Below are 18135 nucleotides of genomic sequence, written 5' to 3'. Positions count from 1 at the left end.
GTATTTTGGATGGTGTTCTCCCTAACGCTAAGAAAAATAATGACACTGTGCACAAGCTACCATGCACCATAAAGAGTACACAGTGACAATCTAGTTTTTGTCACGTGACTTGTGCTGGACTAACCAACAGACGGCTCGAAACTGCAGTATGTTATAAGTTCGAATGATGGTTTGTATATGATGTTATCTTTTTTTTTGCTAAATGTAATCCATTTAATATCTTTTTATTTCTCGTAGTTGGTTTGGTATGTAGCTTTGACTGTTACTACTGTAGCACAACCCGTGAAACCGGTGTAAACAACGCCGGTTTGGATGGAGACTGTGGATCAACCAACTTTGACCCGGAAATGATTGATAAACATAGAAACTGTATAGGTGTATGCGTGGTGAGTTACTGTCAGAATAAAACGTTATTCCGTTTCATATCTGTTTTGCTGTGCACCCAACAGTTCAACGGGGAGAACAGGGATCGGAGGAGTGTATAGGGGAGAGGGAGAGAGAGAGAGAGAGAGAGAGAGAGAGAGAGAGAGAGAGAGAGAGAGAGAGAGAGAGAGAGAGAGAGAGAGAGAGAGAGAGAGAGAGAGAGAGAGAGAGGAGAGAGAGAGAGAGAGAGAGAGAGAGAACTTTTGACCAGATGTTAAAATGCTAATTATTTATGAATATGACAAGACATGAAATGATTGTATCCTAGCAGTCTGTATTGAACTGTATTGCCAGCTCTTTTTTCACTATCAAGCTGTAAAAGCCATGTGGATATACTCAATACTATTTGGGTAGGCCAGTGGCAGTTATAAATCTAACAAATTTGCTTTCTTTTTCAAACTTTTATTTAAGATGAACACGACAACTACAGTGTCAACGGAAGAACTAGTAGCAGTCGATAGGTACTGTGTAACACATTGTCCGAACAGAGGAGAGTGTGAAAGGAAAGGAAGAATGCGTTCCTGTTACAAATGTTGTCAGAAAGACTTCTGCAATGAAGCGAATTCGTTGCTTCCCTCAAAATGGCTGCCACTGATGACGTCACTTATTCTCCTCAGTCGCTGTACTCTATGACATATTGTACCAATATATTTCTTCCAGCTTGAAATTCCCAACTTGAAGTATCAGCTGATATGTGGAAACATTGCAGAAACGTGGAATTTGCATTAGCACATTCTTGCTATACTTGTCAAGTTGTGACTAGATGTTCCAATGGCAATCTACAACCGTACGAGAAGGAAGGAAAATCGCACACATGTAAAGAAGAACACATAATGCGTGTGTATAGATCCAGAGCTTGGTCTGCTATTACAACTAATGATGTATGTATGTCATGCGCTTCAAAGACAACGTATCTAGTGCATGAAAAGCTAGTTCTGACGTCATCTTTCAACCACAGGTTAAGGCTGTGCAAGTTCCTTCTTTGACATGTAGTGACAATTTCACTTTGGACACTAGGACGTCAAAAGTATTACTTTTTCTCGTACTAAGACACTGGGGTGATCAGGTGGATCACTTGTGTACTAAAGGTTGGATAATGATGTATGAACTAGGGAACGAGTAGTATTTACAGTGTGGTGGGGGGCTGAGGAGAAATTGAGGGAAATTGAAAACATTTGGGTGCTGAAGGGTGACCTTGAAAATTCGGATATGAACTTTTTTGAGAGCGCGAATGGGGGTAAGAGGGGAGGGGGGCTGCGAAAAACATTTTGACAACATATTTTCTTCACAGCCCGGCCCCACTACCGTAAATTCTGTTCGTTCCCTTAGTGTTCGTGCACATATACTTTCAGTATATACTTTTCAGTATTTATTTTTGTAAGATAGTATATATGCTGTAACGTTCAACGCGACTAGTCTATTTACGTAATCTTGTCAAGGTATGTGATTGATTGATTGGTCTTTTATTAGTGTAGTTAAAGGCCATCGGCCCAAAATACAATGTACAAATAATTTACCCACAAACATGGCAGGAGAAAATGAAAGAATATACATAACACTCAGACAACGGCATGCACTTCCTTACGTAGCTTCATAGCATGGAATACATATACAGCTAACTTTTGAATAATAACAGTATCGGGTGAAGTCATTAAATCTATAAATTTACGTTCAGTGGGAGGGTTAAAATAGAAATAAGGAATATACTTATCTCTGTAATGATTGAAAAAGGAACAAACCAGGAGGAAATGAAACTCATTTTCTACATTGCCGGAATCACAAAGTAAACATATACGCTGACTTCTTTCAATATTAAATTTTCTGTCTGTTTCTACACGAAGATAATGTGAGGAACAACGAAAACGTGATAACGACTGTAAATGAATAGGAATATTTAAACAGAACAAATATTTTTCAGGTTCAAGTGACACCTTGAAATTACAATATGTAGATAATTTGTCAATAGAACACACGTCACTTTGCCAGGTGATAAATAAGTACTCTTTGAACTTGTCTACAAAAGTTTTAAGAAAACTATATTTGGGACTTGCTGAGAATCCCAAACTTCGCTTAGATTGGCTAATGAGAGCAAATTCTGTATATGCTTCACCCAGGTTGGCCTTGACCTGACACCAGAGACTTCAATATTATATAGCATGTCGTAACATTTGCGGGGGTATCTATTCTTGGGCATGTTTAACAACTTGGCCCAGTATTTTACACAACGTTTAGCAGTATACAAATAAATGGGATATCTGCCACAATCTCCTAACACAGCGACATTTGGAGCATTACTAAAAACACCTAGAAAAGAGCGACATGCCAGATGATGAATTCTTTCAAGTGAATCAAACTGCTCGTACCCCCAAACTTCTGACCCGTAGGACAAAATAGGCAAAATCATCGTGTCAAACAGTTTAAAAAACGTATCGTATGACAACATTCCTGTCTTTTTGGTTGCCCTTACTAAACTAAACAGTACTTTTCTAGCTTGTTGAGCCAACGTTTTCGTAGCCATAGACCATTGCAAGCTACAAGAAATTAATAGACCCAAGTACTTATAATAGGAGACAACATCAACTGGTTGACCCTTGTAGGTCCACCTCTCCATCCTGGAGAGAGGCCCACCTGCTTTGAATGTAACAACTTTGGTCTTTGATAAATTGACAACTAGTTTCCAATGGTCGCAGTAATTACTTAATGAATTTAGTTGACGCTGAAGTCCTATAATTGAATCCGAAACAAGAGCTACATCGTCTGCATTGTCAAGGTATGTGTAGCTCAACAACCATAACTTTACAATTAAAATCAAAATTAAAGTTGCTATTATTTAACACCCAAAGTGATGCCACTACGTCGACTCTCCACGCACTCATTTATTGTCAATCGTATAATATCGTCAAACTTCTAACCAAATCACTGCTAGGAGAATAATAATCTGTTGCACTTGAAATTGGCTTGTGGTGAACATTTCACTGGTAAAATAAACTAAATGACAACTTTTCAATACATATAATAATGTATACATACAGAATGGGGTTTGTTAAACTAAGAAACAATGTTAAATTTCCAGTCTTCGTGGTTGAAGATTACATTAAATGACATTCGTTTTTATAACACGGCAATCAACGTTATGTGGATAACAAAGTTAGCGTGAAAATTGGTCAACTATACTATACTGTTATTTCTAAACTGGATTACATTACAACTGACAGCTGTGAAGTAATCACTTTAGACAGCCTCCATTGAGTTAGGAAACCATTTCAAAGAAAAGTATTTGATGAAAGTAAGTTTCGAAGTTGTAATTTGATGTATGTATGTATGTATGTATGTATGTATGTATGTATGTATGTATGTATGTATGTATGCATGCATGCATGCATGCATGCATGCATGGGTGGATGGATGGATGGATGTATGGATGGATAGATAGTGGTTTAATCGCTATACCCATTTGATCAATAGGGAAAGGACGTTAATTAAAAAAATCAACAACAGAGATGACTGGTTGTAACTGTATTTTTCGGATTGTAAGTTGTATACTTTTATTAAACTGTTATTACTAAACATTATTGTATTTGATATTGTGCACTGCATTCACCTACAAAGTGATCTATCAGATTTACGACTTAGTTTATAATATATAATAAATGTCCACAGATATACAATAATTTGGAGTAGTATAGTCGATGATCAGGAGAACACGGAGGGCCATCCATGGTATCAAAAACAAAGTAGACAGACCACGCTATTATTTCGAATTTATATCTTTATATTTTATTTCATATTTGCAAAACACCGTGACACTGCAAGTAAAACAGAATACTAATGTACACATGCCATTGTAATACTGTGACTAAGTTACGTACACAAACTCACGTAGATATACTCCTAGGAATATAAATCAAAGTAGAAATTGTCATTTGTAGTCAAATACGATTGGTTGATTGAATATACTGTACTTGCACGCTAGATAACATAAAAACATCAATTACATCAGTTACTAAGACAACAAAATCAAGATACGAATAAATGACATGTCGATGATCAAGTTTCACTGAAATACCGCAACCGACCAACGACTTTTAAAATTCTAATTTGGCACAGCACAGAGATAGCATCCAAACTTTTCAAGACAGTGCCATCTATCGTTCGAACACCTTTCTCTGAAAAGTGGTCAATTTTTCAAATTTACATAAACACTGCATGAGATGTAAAATTTCTTTGTACTTGAAATGATAATGCTGGCTAAAATCGAACGGGGTAAAATTCTATCTTTAAATTTATATCAATCGGTTCATTGTCAATATAAGAACTGAACTGGACAGGCTAATGCATTTCGTAACAAACAAACAAACAAACAAACAAACAAACAAACAAACACACACACACACACACACAGACTGACAGACAGACGCGACATGTCTGTGTGTGTGTGTGTGTGTGTGTATGTATGTATGTATGTATGCATGCATGTATGTATATATGTATGTATGTATGTATGTATGTATGTATGTATGTGTGTGTGTGTATGTGTGTACGTACGTATGTATGTACCGGTATAACACGTATGAACGAAAAGGCATATATTTTGTGACACTCATTTCCAGCAGACATTTCGAATACTAGGATACCAATGTAAACTCATTTGATACCTAAAGCAGGTTTGAAGTAACAAACGTCAAATTTGTCATTGAACATTGCAATTTTAGATTAAAAGACTCTTCGAAAACCCAATCCTTTGATTCAGAACTGATCGGAAAGGAATAGTAAAACTCTTTATTCCATTCATCGATCCCTCTTGGACTATTCCCTCCCCCAAGTCAAACAATGTATGTCAATGTGTAGTATGGTCAACGCACTTTTCAGAATGAGAATATCCATGGCAGTACCACAGTAAGTGAACTTTTCGATGAGTTCAGGGAGCTGGTGCCCATAACCTGTTTCTCTGTCGTAATCTACGCCGTGTCGAGGCGCTCTCACCTACCTACCACTCCCAATCTCACGGAGAATGCAGCATTTTTAAACGCGACAATGCCTCGAAGAATGCCGATGAGGGCGGAATTCGAACGAAGCGATGTATCTTACAGTTTAATAACCTGCCGGTAAGCCAGGTTTACGAGGATCTCTTGCGGTTTTGATAACACCATCTTGAACTAAAATTGCTTCGATAATTGCAAACACATCAGCGGATTCTTCTATGTTGTATCCGATAACTTTCAGCATATCAAGAATTTTCTGCAAAATAAAAATAAAGTAAATTTAGACCCTGATTTCTGATTTTCGATTTGGTTTATCAAATTTTGATTATTATCTTGTAAATATTACTTGAAAATAAATGTCTTTGACATCAAGAAGCAAACTTCTTGAGCAATCATGCGTCATAATCATATGATTTTATATAATCAATGAGTAAAGTGTACGCACTGTGTGTTCTTAAATTATATTTACCTGCGAAAATCCCTTTTCAGCAACAACTTTGTTACTTTCAGAATGGCCATACATTCGTTTGCCTTTTACAGCGCCAGCTAGCGTTTGGTTGGAGAGAAGTGATTGAAGAACGACCTGGAAAAACACAAGGGAAGTTTCACAATCTTTGTCACTTTGATCAGCTTTTTTTCCCCAATTTCTATTTTACTAAATATTTAATTTTTTCAGTCATCGCAGAAAATGGTGATGCTGTTTCAATGACTTCTTCAATCAATTCCTAGTATGTATTTGACCATTTCTTTCAACTATATATACCCTTCCTTTTAATTTATCTCTGTACGTGTGAACATAATCTGCCAACCATTGTTATCATTCAGTCTTGCCGCCTCTGTCTACAATTGATATTTGCAGAACGATTATTATGTTTTGAACAAGAAAAGTTCTAATATTCCAATCATCTGCCGTGCTGTTTTAGACTAACATGCAAGACATGCATGCAAGATTGAGTATACGCCCTCACCGACACCATTTGGTGAATGAATGCATTAAAATGTCAATATTATTTAATTTTATTTTAGATGCTAGAATTTTGCGTTTTCTTTTACCACAAATTAATCATAATAAAATGAATGTAATACATTTCCTGTTTGGAATAATCGTTGAGAGAGGATAAGGTTGGCAAATTCATTATTTTTGTATTAAAAAAAATCATTTTTGTGTTACTGATCATCTCAATGAGATGTCATCAGTATTCGTTTTAAGAGACTGAATTGCGTACATTACGATACCAGCAGAGGTTAGACCGAGTGGGTAACCATGGTAACACTCAATAACTTACCATCGCTATAGATGGGATAACTGTATTGCCGCCAGCTCCTCCTATCACCATGGTAACATTACCATTGTTATCGATGACTAACGTCGGAGCCATTGGAGATCGCGGTCTCTTTCCACCCTCGATGTAATTTGGTGATTCTTTCAGGGTTGTATCGTCTGCGGGAGGTATCGTGAAAGAGTCCATTTGATTGTTGAGAATAACGCCCGTACCTGTAGAGACAAACCGTGAACCAAAACTGTAAAAATAAAAATAAATTAAAAAGAAATTAAAAATACATTGGTATGAGAAGTTTGAATACAGAACGAATACATAAATACCGCTAGTGGCATTCTATGATCGAAAATAGGTTATTATTAGCAGGAGAGGGCAATAGTACATCACGCTGTCCAATACGGTCCTGTCAGCTGTCTTTCATTCCATAATCTCACAAGTCTCTATTCCACTAGTCAGACGACTCGTCAACATGATTTCTATCAAATTTCTACAGTTCAGTTGTGGTATTACAACTATCGAACGACTTTACACGTTTGTTTGTTTGTTTGTTTGTTTGTTTGTTTTTTTTTTTTTTTGGGGGGGTAATTTTTACGGTTCACTAATTTCACTGAAGCACACTTAACCATTACTTTATATTGGTAGAACATAAACCTGCTATCAGGCATAATGATGTACATAACTAAAAAGGGTCGAGGAAACCCATATTCTGCTTAGTATGCTAACAACGCCAGAAGACAATTTTGTTTGCGTTGCATTAGATTAGATTAGATTAGATTAGATTAGATTAGATTAGATTAGATTAGATTAGATTACATTACATTACATTACATTTAATTACATTTAATTACATTTACATGACATTGCATTACATGACATTACAGACATCACATGACATGACATTACATAACATGACATTACATAACATTGCGCTACGTTACATTACATTACATTCAAATATGTTATGAGACAAGTATATATTTATTTTATTTTGTTTACTTTTTCTTATAAGCCAGAGGGCTGGATGTGGTTTTTTTCTAAATTGTACTGAGAACTGCAGGTAAGTCAACATAGGACAGGTTAATAAACAAATAACATAACATAACATAACATAACATAACACAACACAACACAACACAACACAACACAACACAACACATCACAACACAACATAACATAACATAATAAGCGAAATCACAAATTTAATTCGTTACCCCCCCCCCCACACACAAGACCAGTTATTCATGATTAGAATCTACCAGAAGCATCTAGAACCAAAATCACATAGTTGACCTATGACCCAGGTGATGCTAATATGAGAGTCTACTGAGTGCTTGTTATTGTACAGCTAGCTTACATGCATAGGCTTCTTTTAACAGCCATGCAGTTCTGTGCCATGCAGTTCTGTGAAATATGTAGACTAGTCATTAGTATGCTAATTTAATAGTCATACATCATTACACATCCCATTTAATAAGATTACTGAAACATACTAGCTTAAAATGTGATAAGTTACTATTTAGCAAATGATTGTGTTGCATCCACAGAATAAGTAAACCTAACACTAATTCCTCGTATGCTATTAGGAACTTATTCTAAAAAAGAATATTCTCAGCTTTTGTTGAAAAATATATATGCTTTTTTTAAGTATCAGATTTTCCTTAAAATGATTATAATAATGGCCATACTGGCCATTTGATATTGAGGTTTCAAAAAAAACCCTGCTAATTAGGTTTCTAGCATGTGTATATCTCATTGATTGGTGTTGTTGTTGTTGTTGTTATTTTTTATTGTTGTTGTTGTTGTTGTTGATGATGATGATGATGATGATGATGATGATGATGATGATGGTGGTGATGATGATGATGATGATGATGGTGATGATGATGATGATGATGATGAGAAGAAGGACTATCCCCTAGCCTCTTTTCCTTCCTATACTGGGACAGCATGCATTCCCAGACAATTTATATTTCTGTATACCCTTTAATGTTGTGTTCTGAATGAATGAATGAATGAATGAATAAATGAATGAATGAATGAATGAATGAATGAATGAATGAGTGAGTGAGTGAGTGAGTGAGTGAGTCAGTGAGTGAGTGAGTGGGTGAGTGAGAGAGTGAGTGAGTGAGTGAGTGAGTGAGTGAGAGGGTGAGTGAGTGAGTGAGTGAGTGAGTGAGTGAGTGAGTGAGTGAGTGAGTGAGTGAGTGACTAGATTTATTTCAAATCATAAACACAAATCAAACTTTATTTCAAGACTTGGATTCTTGAATTACTGTCTGTCCCTTACACGTTTGATCAATGTGGATACAGAGACTGTGGTGTTAATGTTGATGCTTGTGTTCTCACTATTAACAAACACACCACGTACATATAAACGTGGAGGTGGTAAACTGTTATTGTATAACTTGAAACTATTTAACCTCTCAATTGAACGGATGACCCGATATATTATATGAATAGTACTACATCCGCTAGAGTGAATCAGGTGAGTAGCCCGTATTGTAATTTCCACATGAGAAGTAAAACTGCCTCCATCAAGCCTGACGAATGAAAACAATATTAACAACCGATTGATTAAATTGCAACCAACAGCTGTCTGTACCACAGTGATGACTCAGTGCAACATGAAGTCTGAAGCCCTGTTATCCCTTCTGTGCAATTAATATGTTCTTGTAGCAGTTCTTGTAGTCTGAAGACCCTGTGATATTCTATCTGATATCGAGCTAGAGCCATTTTGATATTCTTTTAAAGCACGCATTCTAAATGGCTACACTTCCTACAACAACTATAGTTCGAGTTTGATAAAACACCCCAGGAAATCTTTATTTGAAACCGCCTCTAGTAGAATATTTCATTTTCTCGTTGATTCCATGTTTGATATATTTTACAAATATTTATTTGTTCACCCGTCACACAAATCGTTTACTCGTAACTGAACAACTTGGAAGTTTTTTATGAATGATAACAATGGTTGGCAGATTATGTTCACACGTACAGAGATAAATTAAAAGGAAGGGTATATATAGTTGAAAGAAATGGTCAAATACATACTAGGAATTGATTGAAGAAGTCATTGAAACAGCATCACCATTTTCTGCGATGACTGAAATGTGAGTGGAGCCTGGACTGTCGACTGAAGCTTCATCACTGTACTCTTCTGAATTGTTAAACGTTGGTCTGTCAATGTGGATTGTGGCTCGAATATCATCAGCGTAACCCTTTGAAAGTAGTTCATTCAACATCTGTAAAATTAAGAGGGGAATCCAAAAACTTACTAATAAACGAAAATCATGAAACTGAAACAAAACGTCTGGCTCTTCAAAAAATCTTACCAACATTGCTACATTTTGTCGTCTGGTTCAACATAAATCTTACCAACATTTTATGATAGATCATTTTCTACCACATATTTGCTTTTCAACATCATAATCATTCCATGGGAATGTAAGTTATTAATAATCATAGCAGTCTCTATTTATTTAACCACAAAACAGACATTAAGAAAAGATATTCTAAAATTTATACTGAAATACTTACGGGAGTTGCCTTTACAAAGCCCGGATCGCCTAGTTGACTGAACCCATCAAAGGAAAACTTACATGCTTCAATGAATTGGTGGTAAAGTTTGGCGACACCATGTGCAGTTGTCTGGGCTCGGATGAATTTTGAATCTGTGAATTTGAAATTAAGAAACCATAATCTAATATAAAATAACTTAAATATATCAGTTAACATAACGACATTGCCCTAGTAACAGGATGTATGGTTCGATGCAAGATGCTAAGGAAAGAGACCAAACTGAAGTTCCAAATACTAGTAACCTCAGTCTCTATCGATACTTGGATGATTGGTCATTTGATTGGTTGATCGGTAGTTCCGTCAGGTTCTTGATTGGTAGGTTGGATTCTTGGTTAGTTGTTTGGTTTATCGAAAGGTCAGTCAGTTTGGTTTGGTTTGTTCCTTGGCTAGTTGGTTGATTGCTAACTTGGGCGGGTTAGTTGTTGGTTAGACGGGTGGTTGGTTGGTCGGTGGGTTATCCGGTAGGTTTGTCAGCCAGTCACTGATTCAGCAAAGTTGGTTAGTCAACAGCAAACCGACAAATTTAGCAGTCAGTCAGTCTGGCAGCCAGTCGGCCAGTCCTTAGAAAAGCACCACTCGATAAGCATAGGATCAGGCGAGGTATAGTTGTATTCTATTAATTGTTCGGTTTTGTCGGATCAAGTTCTTAATTTATAGTACATATTGTATGTCTCTTTATATCCACTTATATATAATATTTATGTATATTGATACCACAATGACAACTTCGTATTTCATGTCAATCACCAATAGAAAAATTGAAATTCCTCAGGAAAATTTATCGAAGATATGATATACAGCATCTAAAGAAATTCAATTACCTTCCATAAAGTTGAACAAAAATGCAAGTGGTGCTCCCCCTGCTGGTGGTGGTGCTGTTACCACTGTGTAATTGTTTTGAAGACTGACGTTCAGCGCCTCCCTGATTTCGACTTTGTAGTTTTCGAGGTCATCGGCGGTCATGATACCACCTGTGTTGAAAGAATGGAAGATAAAAAATTCATTTCGTCCATTGTGGATGTTTTAGCTGACAAACTAACAATACAATACAATACAATACAATACAATACAATACAATACAATACAATACAATACAATACAATACAATACAATACAATACAATACAATACAATACAATACAATACAATACAATACAATACAATACAATACAATACAATGCAATGCAATGCAATGCAATACCACGCAACGCAACACGACACAACACAACACAATACAATACAATACAATACAATACAATACAATACAATACAATACAATACAATACAATACAATACAATACAATACAATACAGAAATGATAATGGATTTGACTTCGAATGAATGAGAGATGATAAATCGCCATGTCATGCAAATATCGATGGTCAAAATCTTACGGAAATACCGTTAGTAACAAAAATCGCCATGGCCATCTTTATGGCACAGGTTCACAAATGTAGGTCAGTCTTAAGGGAGATCTTTTGATGTGCCATCACAAATTCAACTAAATATTTTTTCAAAGTATACAATGTATATAACTAATTAATATCAACGATGTAATATACTGTATGTACACACACAAAAGAGAATTCAAGAGTGAGTGAGTTTAACTTTGATTCATAACCTACCCCCATCCGTGATATCTCTGATCAGTCTCTGGGCTAGAAAACCGTCCCTGTTGTAGAAATCGTTAGCACCGTATTTAGCCAGCCTACGTAATGTTTGACCAAGAGCTGGTCTAGTCATGTTTTCACCTGCTCTGTACCAGTCCCACACGGACACGGTATTGAACTGATTGGAAAACAGCATCCTAAAGTAAAAATATATCCCGCGGGGTTTAAATACAGTAGAACGGAGAATTTAGTAGTGGACCTACACCAAGCTTAATTGAAGTGAACAATTCTTTTGACTATTTAAATGCACTAGCCTGTCTACATCATCGGTTTTGCTCAGCGAACTTATAATTAGTATATTCACTCGCTATTGCTCATACATATACTGAGTTCACTGGCCAAAACCGCTTAAATTATTCAGTCGTGCTTAATTATTGCTTATAATTATTCAATCGTTTTCCAATTCCACAGATCACCAATCCAAAACAGAATTCCACAATGTTGTGCAATCGAAAATTACCAAAAAAGAACATATAGACCCTTTCTTTAACACTTTATGTGTTCAACCGCATGGTTAACTCTCAACATTACACAAACAACCTGTTAATGTTGCCAATACATGCATAACTTGGCGTCATACTCACTGTGTATGCCGGTCTCCAGTACATGTACACATACAGTGTAACTATGAACACAGACAGCCTGTTCTCCAATACATATTAAGTAACTCACAACCATACACATACATTTACTGTAGTTTCAAAGTCTTTCCTTACCAGAGCACCGTATAGTTATTGTAGGCTTCGGTGGTATCGTTACTCACGCTCCTCAAAGCCTTCGCTAACTGTTCAGTAACAGTAAACCCCCTCTCGGTGAGTGTTATGGCTGGCTGGAATAACGCACTCCATGGCAGAATACCATACCGACTGTGTGCTTCTTTATAGCCACGTACCGCACCTGGGACACCAGCTGCACTAGGACCTGTATAGGTGAACACGAATAAACATATATAATGACATGTTAGGTGATCAAACCATAGATTTTGGAGGGGACCATGATCAAACAATGGATTAAATTCTTACTGCTAAAAAATCTCTTTACCGTCACCTTTCCTCAGAAATGCGATCGACCACAGATTTTTCTCCAGGGTAATTGAAATACTCACGGTTTGGGATATTTTAATTTCTTTTTGTGTTGCGTTTTTCTACTATATGCAATTCCACGTAAAAATGTTCTCCTTTTCCATTCAAGTCTGCATAGTGAAATGAAATGAAAGTAACCATTTTTTTGTGAAAATGAAACTCGTGAAAATCAATATACTTTTGTGTTAGTCCTACCATATTTGCAAAGTTTACGGTTGTCAGAACACATTCTCCTAGCAGCCGCTTGTGGTGCAGTTTCTCTTGCATCTATCACCACTTTTTCACCATTTTCTTTGTCGTATATCGTCATTATGAAACCACCACCTATTCCTGAACTTTGACCTTGGACTACACCTAGGCAAAGTGCTGTTGCTATGGCAGCATCCACTGCAGATCCACCTTGCTCTAAGAGGCCCCTTTTAATAAGATACAGGAAGTGACGTTGATGAGTGATACAACCAGGGATGACTATACTACTTGTTACTACATGACGTCTAATGTATTTTCTTGATTAGATAGCAGTCCGTCAGTAACTACCTCTATTTTCCCGGTATATTATGCTTGTATAACTAAAATATGGACATTTCTCTAAATATAAAGTTGTGATACTCTGGACTAGATTGGATCAACATTTGATTGTTTGAGATAGTCTCAAATATTAATATATATATATATATTTTGAAGATACAACACGTTTCATGTTAGTTTTCACTGGCTCTGTTTGATACAATCACGTCAAAACCAATAAGAAACTACACATCCTACACTTTTCAGATAGTGATATTGAATGAAAATAGGTTCTTGTGACATTTTGTCTAAAATGGAACATTCCCCATGCAGACATCAAACCATCGGGGCTAACATGTCTGCGTCTAGTTACAATGAGTTTAAATGGTCTATTTCATTCTTAAACTGTTGACTGGATGAGCTCCTTGTTTCTGCGTTGTTGTATCAAACAGAGCCAGTGAACACTATGGTGAAACTGGTTGTAAATTTTGACAAAACGCCAATAACAAATTGGTGAAAATTAGACTCTTTACCTTCCTATTTCTGAACACGTGGTGTGATCACTAGCAACAGCTGCGTGATGATATTCATATTGTCCATCTGGTAGTAGGGATGATTTGGGTGGTGTTACGGGTATCATTAACTGGTGGTCTTCCGTCATTTTTACGGCAACAATTATGGCAATGATAAGAGCTAAAATTGTTACCAGTGCAATAATCACAGCGGCAACAATTACAAGACGTTGTCCTGTTGATAATTTTCGTTTCTTTTTAGGTTTAACTTCTATGTCGTCCACTCCTTTTTCGGGGTCGACGTTATCATCTTCGTCCTTCTGAATTGGAGACGGTGACGGTGTCGGTGTGTCTTTTAAGTCCCCATCAGTGTTATCTTGATCAATATCTTCAATTTCTTCAAGTTCAACAAGGTCGGGTCTTTTCTCGACCCGCCTAATTTCTCCCGGCCTAACAGTTGCAGCTGCCCCCTCTTTGTTACCAGCTTTGCCCTTTTTACCACCTTGTTTTTCCTTTTTCTTTTTCGGTTTTTGAGATGTATCACCACTCTTGTCTTTTTCCCGTCCCCCTTTCTGTCCTTTCTTCTTTGTGTCTTTATCTTTTTCCACTTCCTTCTTTTCCTTTTCCCTTTCCTTTTCTGCTGTTTTCTTTTCTAATTGCTCCGTCTTTTTCTTTCCTTTTTCTTCTTTCCTTCTTTCCTTTTCTACTCTCTGCTTCTCTCTTTTCTCTTTTTCCCGTTGTCGTTTTTCCTCTCTCCTCCTCTCTTTATCCCCTCTGTCTCTTTCCTCTTTCTCTTTCTTTTCTTCTTTCGTTCGATGTTTTTCCTTTTCTTTACTCGTTAATAATTGCTGTTTCTCGCTTCCCTTACTTTTTTCGGCATCGCCAACAGGCGTCGTGTGTGTCTCTTCACTCTGAGCACCCTTATTTATACTACAGAATAAACAAATTGGAGTGGATATTACCTCAAAGGTTCAAATAAAGACCCATGTCAAAATATCCCGAGTCTGCACCGTGGCTGCATTGGCAAAACAAATTTCATTATGAGTACAATTATCATATTTCGGAATGCATGACTTAAATTTAGCCAAACGTAATTGGTTCATGGTGATTCTAACAAAACTTTTTTTTACAGAAAAGTTATAACAACAAAAGCTTGAAAGTAATATTTTTCTAGTCTGAAATATAAATAAAGTTAATGTATTCAAGATCATTCAAGATATTTAATAAACTCATAAGCAATTTAATATACCACAATTATTTTTGAAATACGAGTCTTTCTCTAAAGCAATATGCAGAGTTTCAGACAATTATGTCGACAACGTCTGCCACACTTCAGATATTTCATCACGATTGGGTTTCAGCATGTTAACAAGGAAAACATAGCAGTGTTATTCACATACTGATTATGTTTACAAAGGCGAAATCGAAGACCGAGCTTGGGCTAATTTCCTGGTAAATTTTGATTACACTACTCTCTGGCCACTTTGGTGATTCCGTAGTAGTGCCACGATGTGGTTTCACGTATCTCGGATACTTCGAGTTGCTCTGCTAAACTGCACGACACTCGTGAATCAAAGTAGAAAATTTGTTCTGTCATAGACAGTGGAGAGTAAATGATTCTGCTTGAAGTGAACACATGATATACATCAGCAAACATGTATATATACAGAAACAAAAATGTCACAGTATGAAAAATATAATCGAACATTTTTGTGTGTCTGAGAAAGATTCTTTAACTTCGTATTTCGTAAAATATTGTTTACCACTGTCAATAACGGACCTGTTCAAATCATAGCCAGTGAAGGGTAAATTTCCCATCCACTGTCTATGCACAAACTAGCTACAATCGCCGACATCAAACCCTGGACGAATAGAATGGAACATGTTAAAAAACAGTTTGTGAACGTGAACTATTATGTAAAGAGGCCATTAAACTGTTCTCGTCAAATGATGGAAAGTAATATTTGTCTCTCTGTATTTCCAAAATGCGAGTTATTATTCCAATTCATTTGTTTACTTTCCCTGTTTGCAACATTTACAGGTTCCATTCCTCCACGGTCTGATGTCGGCGATTGTATTTGAGGGTGTTTAGAGGTCTGTATACGTCTCATTAGTTATATAGCGGGAATTTGACCATTTATATGCAAATCACACCCAAAGAATGACCGTTTACGGCTTCTTTTCAAACAGAACAGTAACCCTAGCTTTATACGTCACTGTTCACCTTTTTATCGAAATGGTGCGAATTTAAAAGAAAAAAACATACGAAAAAGGCACCATTTTTTGGCGACGGCCTGTATAGTGTGAAATACACGTCATATATGCATTTATAGTGACGACTGGGCTCATGCATTGTACAGTTTTTGTACGAGTCTTGAACCAACTTATATACAAAGGTCATCATGAGGTCAACGTTTTGAGTGTCGCTCGAGAGTCTATAATATAGGTTGCATTTTTTTGCCATGATTACTCATGAACGTTTCATACAATATTTATTAAATAAATATACCCATTCTCTTTGTGGATTAGTCCCAGGTTTGAAAAAAAGACGTTTTGAATCTTATGTTGTAATTCTACACCGAACAAAATGTTGTGACATATACGAACATAGTGTTCATTGTATCACTCTGCGTAAAGTCATTGGATAGGTACTAGGTGACAGTTTAGTTTTACATACAATTCACAATTATATTCATTGATATGTTACCTAATAATTACACAGTGTGTATGGAGTGATTTAGTTATCTTAATCTAATAACGATAAGAATACGTTGAAGGCAACTGTACTGTATATAGGTAATACCGTAATGACATTCAATGTCAGACTTACCTTTCCCGGCTTTCTCTCTTCTCCCCGGGCATTATTCTGCAACAAAGACACTCCTTTTATAGTGCCGCAACACAGAAATAACACTTAGCAGCGTAATTTCCCGTCTTTTCGTAATATATTATCCGTGCCTGTTCGTTTTAGTCGGAGTGTATACAATGAGAGGCTACAATCTCTCCCGTGTAAATCCTCAATGGCAAGCTTTCAATGTTGATGACCGAGTGTGATATTAGATGACAAATTAACATGACAAAGACTTCGACTTTCTCCAAACGTTCTCCTCGATAATTGGCATAACGTTTTGTATCAGCGTGGTAGACGAGAGTATGATGATCACTGCTAGACAAATGAACTCAATGGGTTTACTGTTTACAAAACAAAACAGTCACGAAGCGATAATTTCTGAGTAGTGTAACGCGTGATATAAAATCTGAGAAAAGCTAATCAAACATGAAAGAGAGAGTGGCTATGTGAGGCATTATATACCCCATCATTTCGTAATGCCATCGATAGGCGGCGACTGTGCCGTGAATGCATAATATAGCAGGCTTCGGTGGTGTCTTTTATTTCATGCATAATTTTGCCTCCAGAAGAAATCTTTGAGCTGAGAATACTCTTGCAGTACTAGCAAGTGTGAGCAATGATGTTTCTGTTTATCTATCCCTTCCAATCATTACAGCGAAAGATAACAGCGAACTGTAAACCAGATACATGCATAAGCTTACTTGTTTTGCATCTATTTAGATTTTTCAATGAATATCCCAATTTCAAATAAAATGTACGATTACCGAATTCATATTCACTTTTGGTGTTCAAAACCTCTTTCGAGGTAATCTAACGTACAATGTGTAGAGAATTAAATACGCTGCAATCTACAATATATACTTAGTGCTTGATGAGAAAGTTGTCATCTCTTAAATCACAACGGTTAAAGCTGCACTAGCTGCAACTGAAACATTTTTTGAAACTGTTATGTTAGATAAAATAACTTATTACTCGTAATATAAATCCTGAGTAGTATTGAGTCATCTTTAGATAAACATATTTTTTGTAGCTGTATACATACACATGAAAAATCAAATCATTGATTTTTGGGTTGGCACCCAAAAATCAGCGCCCTCAACGACGATCAGAACTTTCAACCTGTTTCTGTACTGTTTATGGATAACATCTACCACTGATTAACATGTACAGTTTTTAATTATTGGTATTTTAACAATTGTGGTTGCCTGATCGAAAAATGATAGTCCAGTCACAACTAGTATAGTTTTACA

The 18135-nt window shown here is 36.4% G+C and overlaps 1 protein-coding gene across 1 annotated transcript; it reads right to left on the bottom strand.

Annotated features, from left to right (window-relative positions):
- Nucleotides 1–5514: 5514 nt before the first annotated feature.
- LOC144443016 (glutathione hydrolase 1 proenzyme-like) lies at nucleotides 5515–17208 on the bottom strand. Its single transcript, XM_078132390.1, has 11 exons — nucleotides 16865–17208; nucleotides 14056–14964; nucleotides 13211–13431; nucleotides 12650–12854; nucleotides 11889–12070; nucleotides 11086–11235; nucleotides 10223–10356; nucleotides 9737–9927; nucleotides 6692–6926; nucleotides 5875–5988; nucleotides 5515–5661 (listed from the first exon to the last, which is right to left on the bottom strand). Exons 1-11 carry the CDS (start codon nucleotides 16894–16896, stop codon nucleotides 5515–5517), a joined length of 2520 nt encoding a protein of 839 aa, XP_077988516.1. The 5' UTR covers nucleotides 16897–17208.
- Between the last annotated feature and the right edge of the window lie 927 nt (nucleotides 17209–18135).

The sequence above is a fragment of the Glandiceps talaboti genome, chromosome 12 (genome assembly GCF_964340395.1).
Source record: "Glandiceps talaboti chromosome 12, keGlaTala1.1, whole genome shotgun sequence".
Lineage (NCBI taxonomy): Eukaryota > Metazoa > Hemichordata > Enteropneusta > Spengelidae > Glandiceps > Glandiceps talaboti.
The sequence above is the reverse complement of the archived record's forward strand: the minus strand, read 5'-3'. Positions and strand labels throughout refer to the sequence as shown.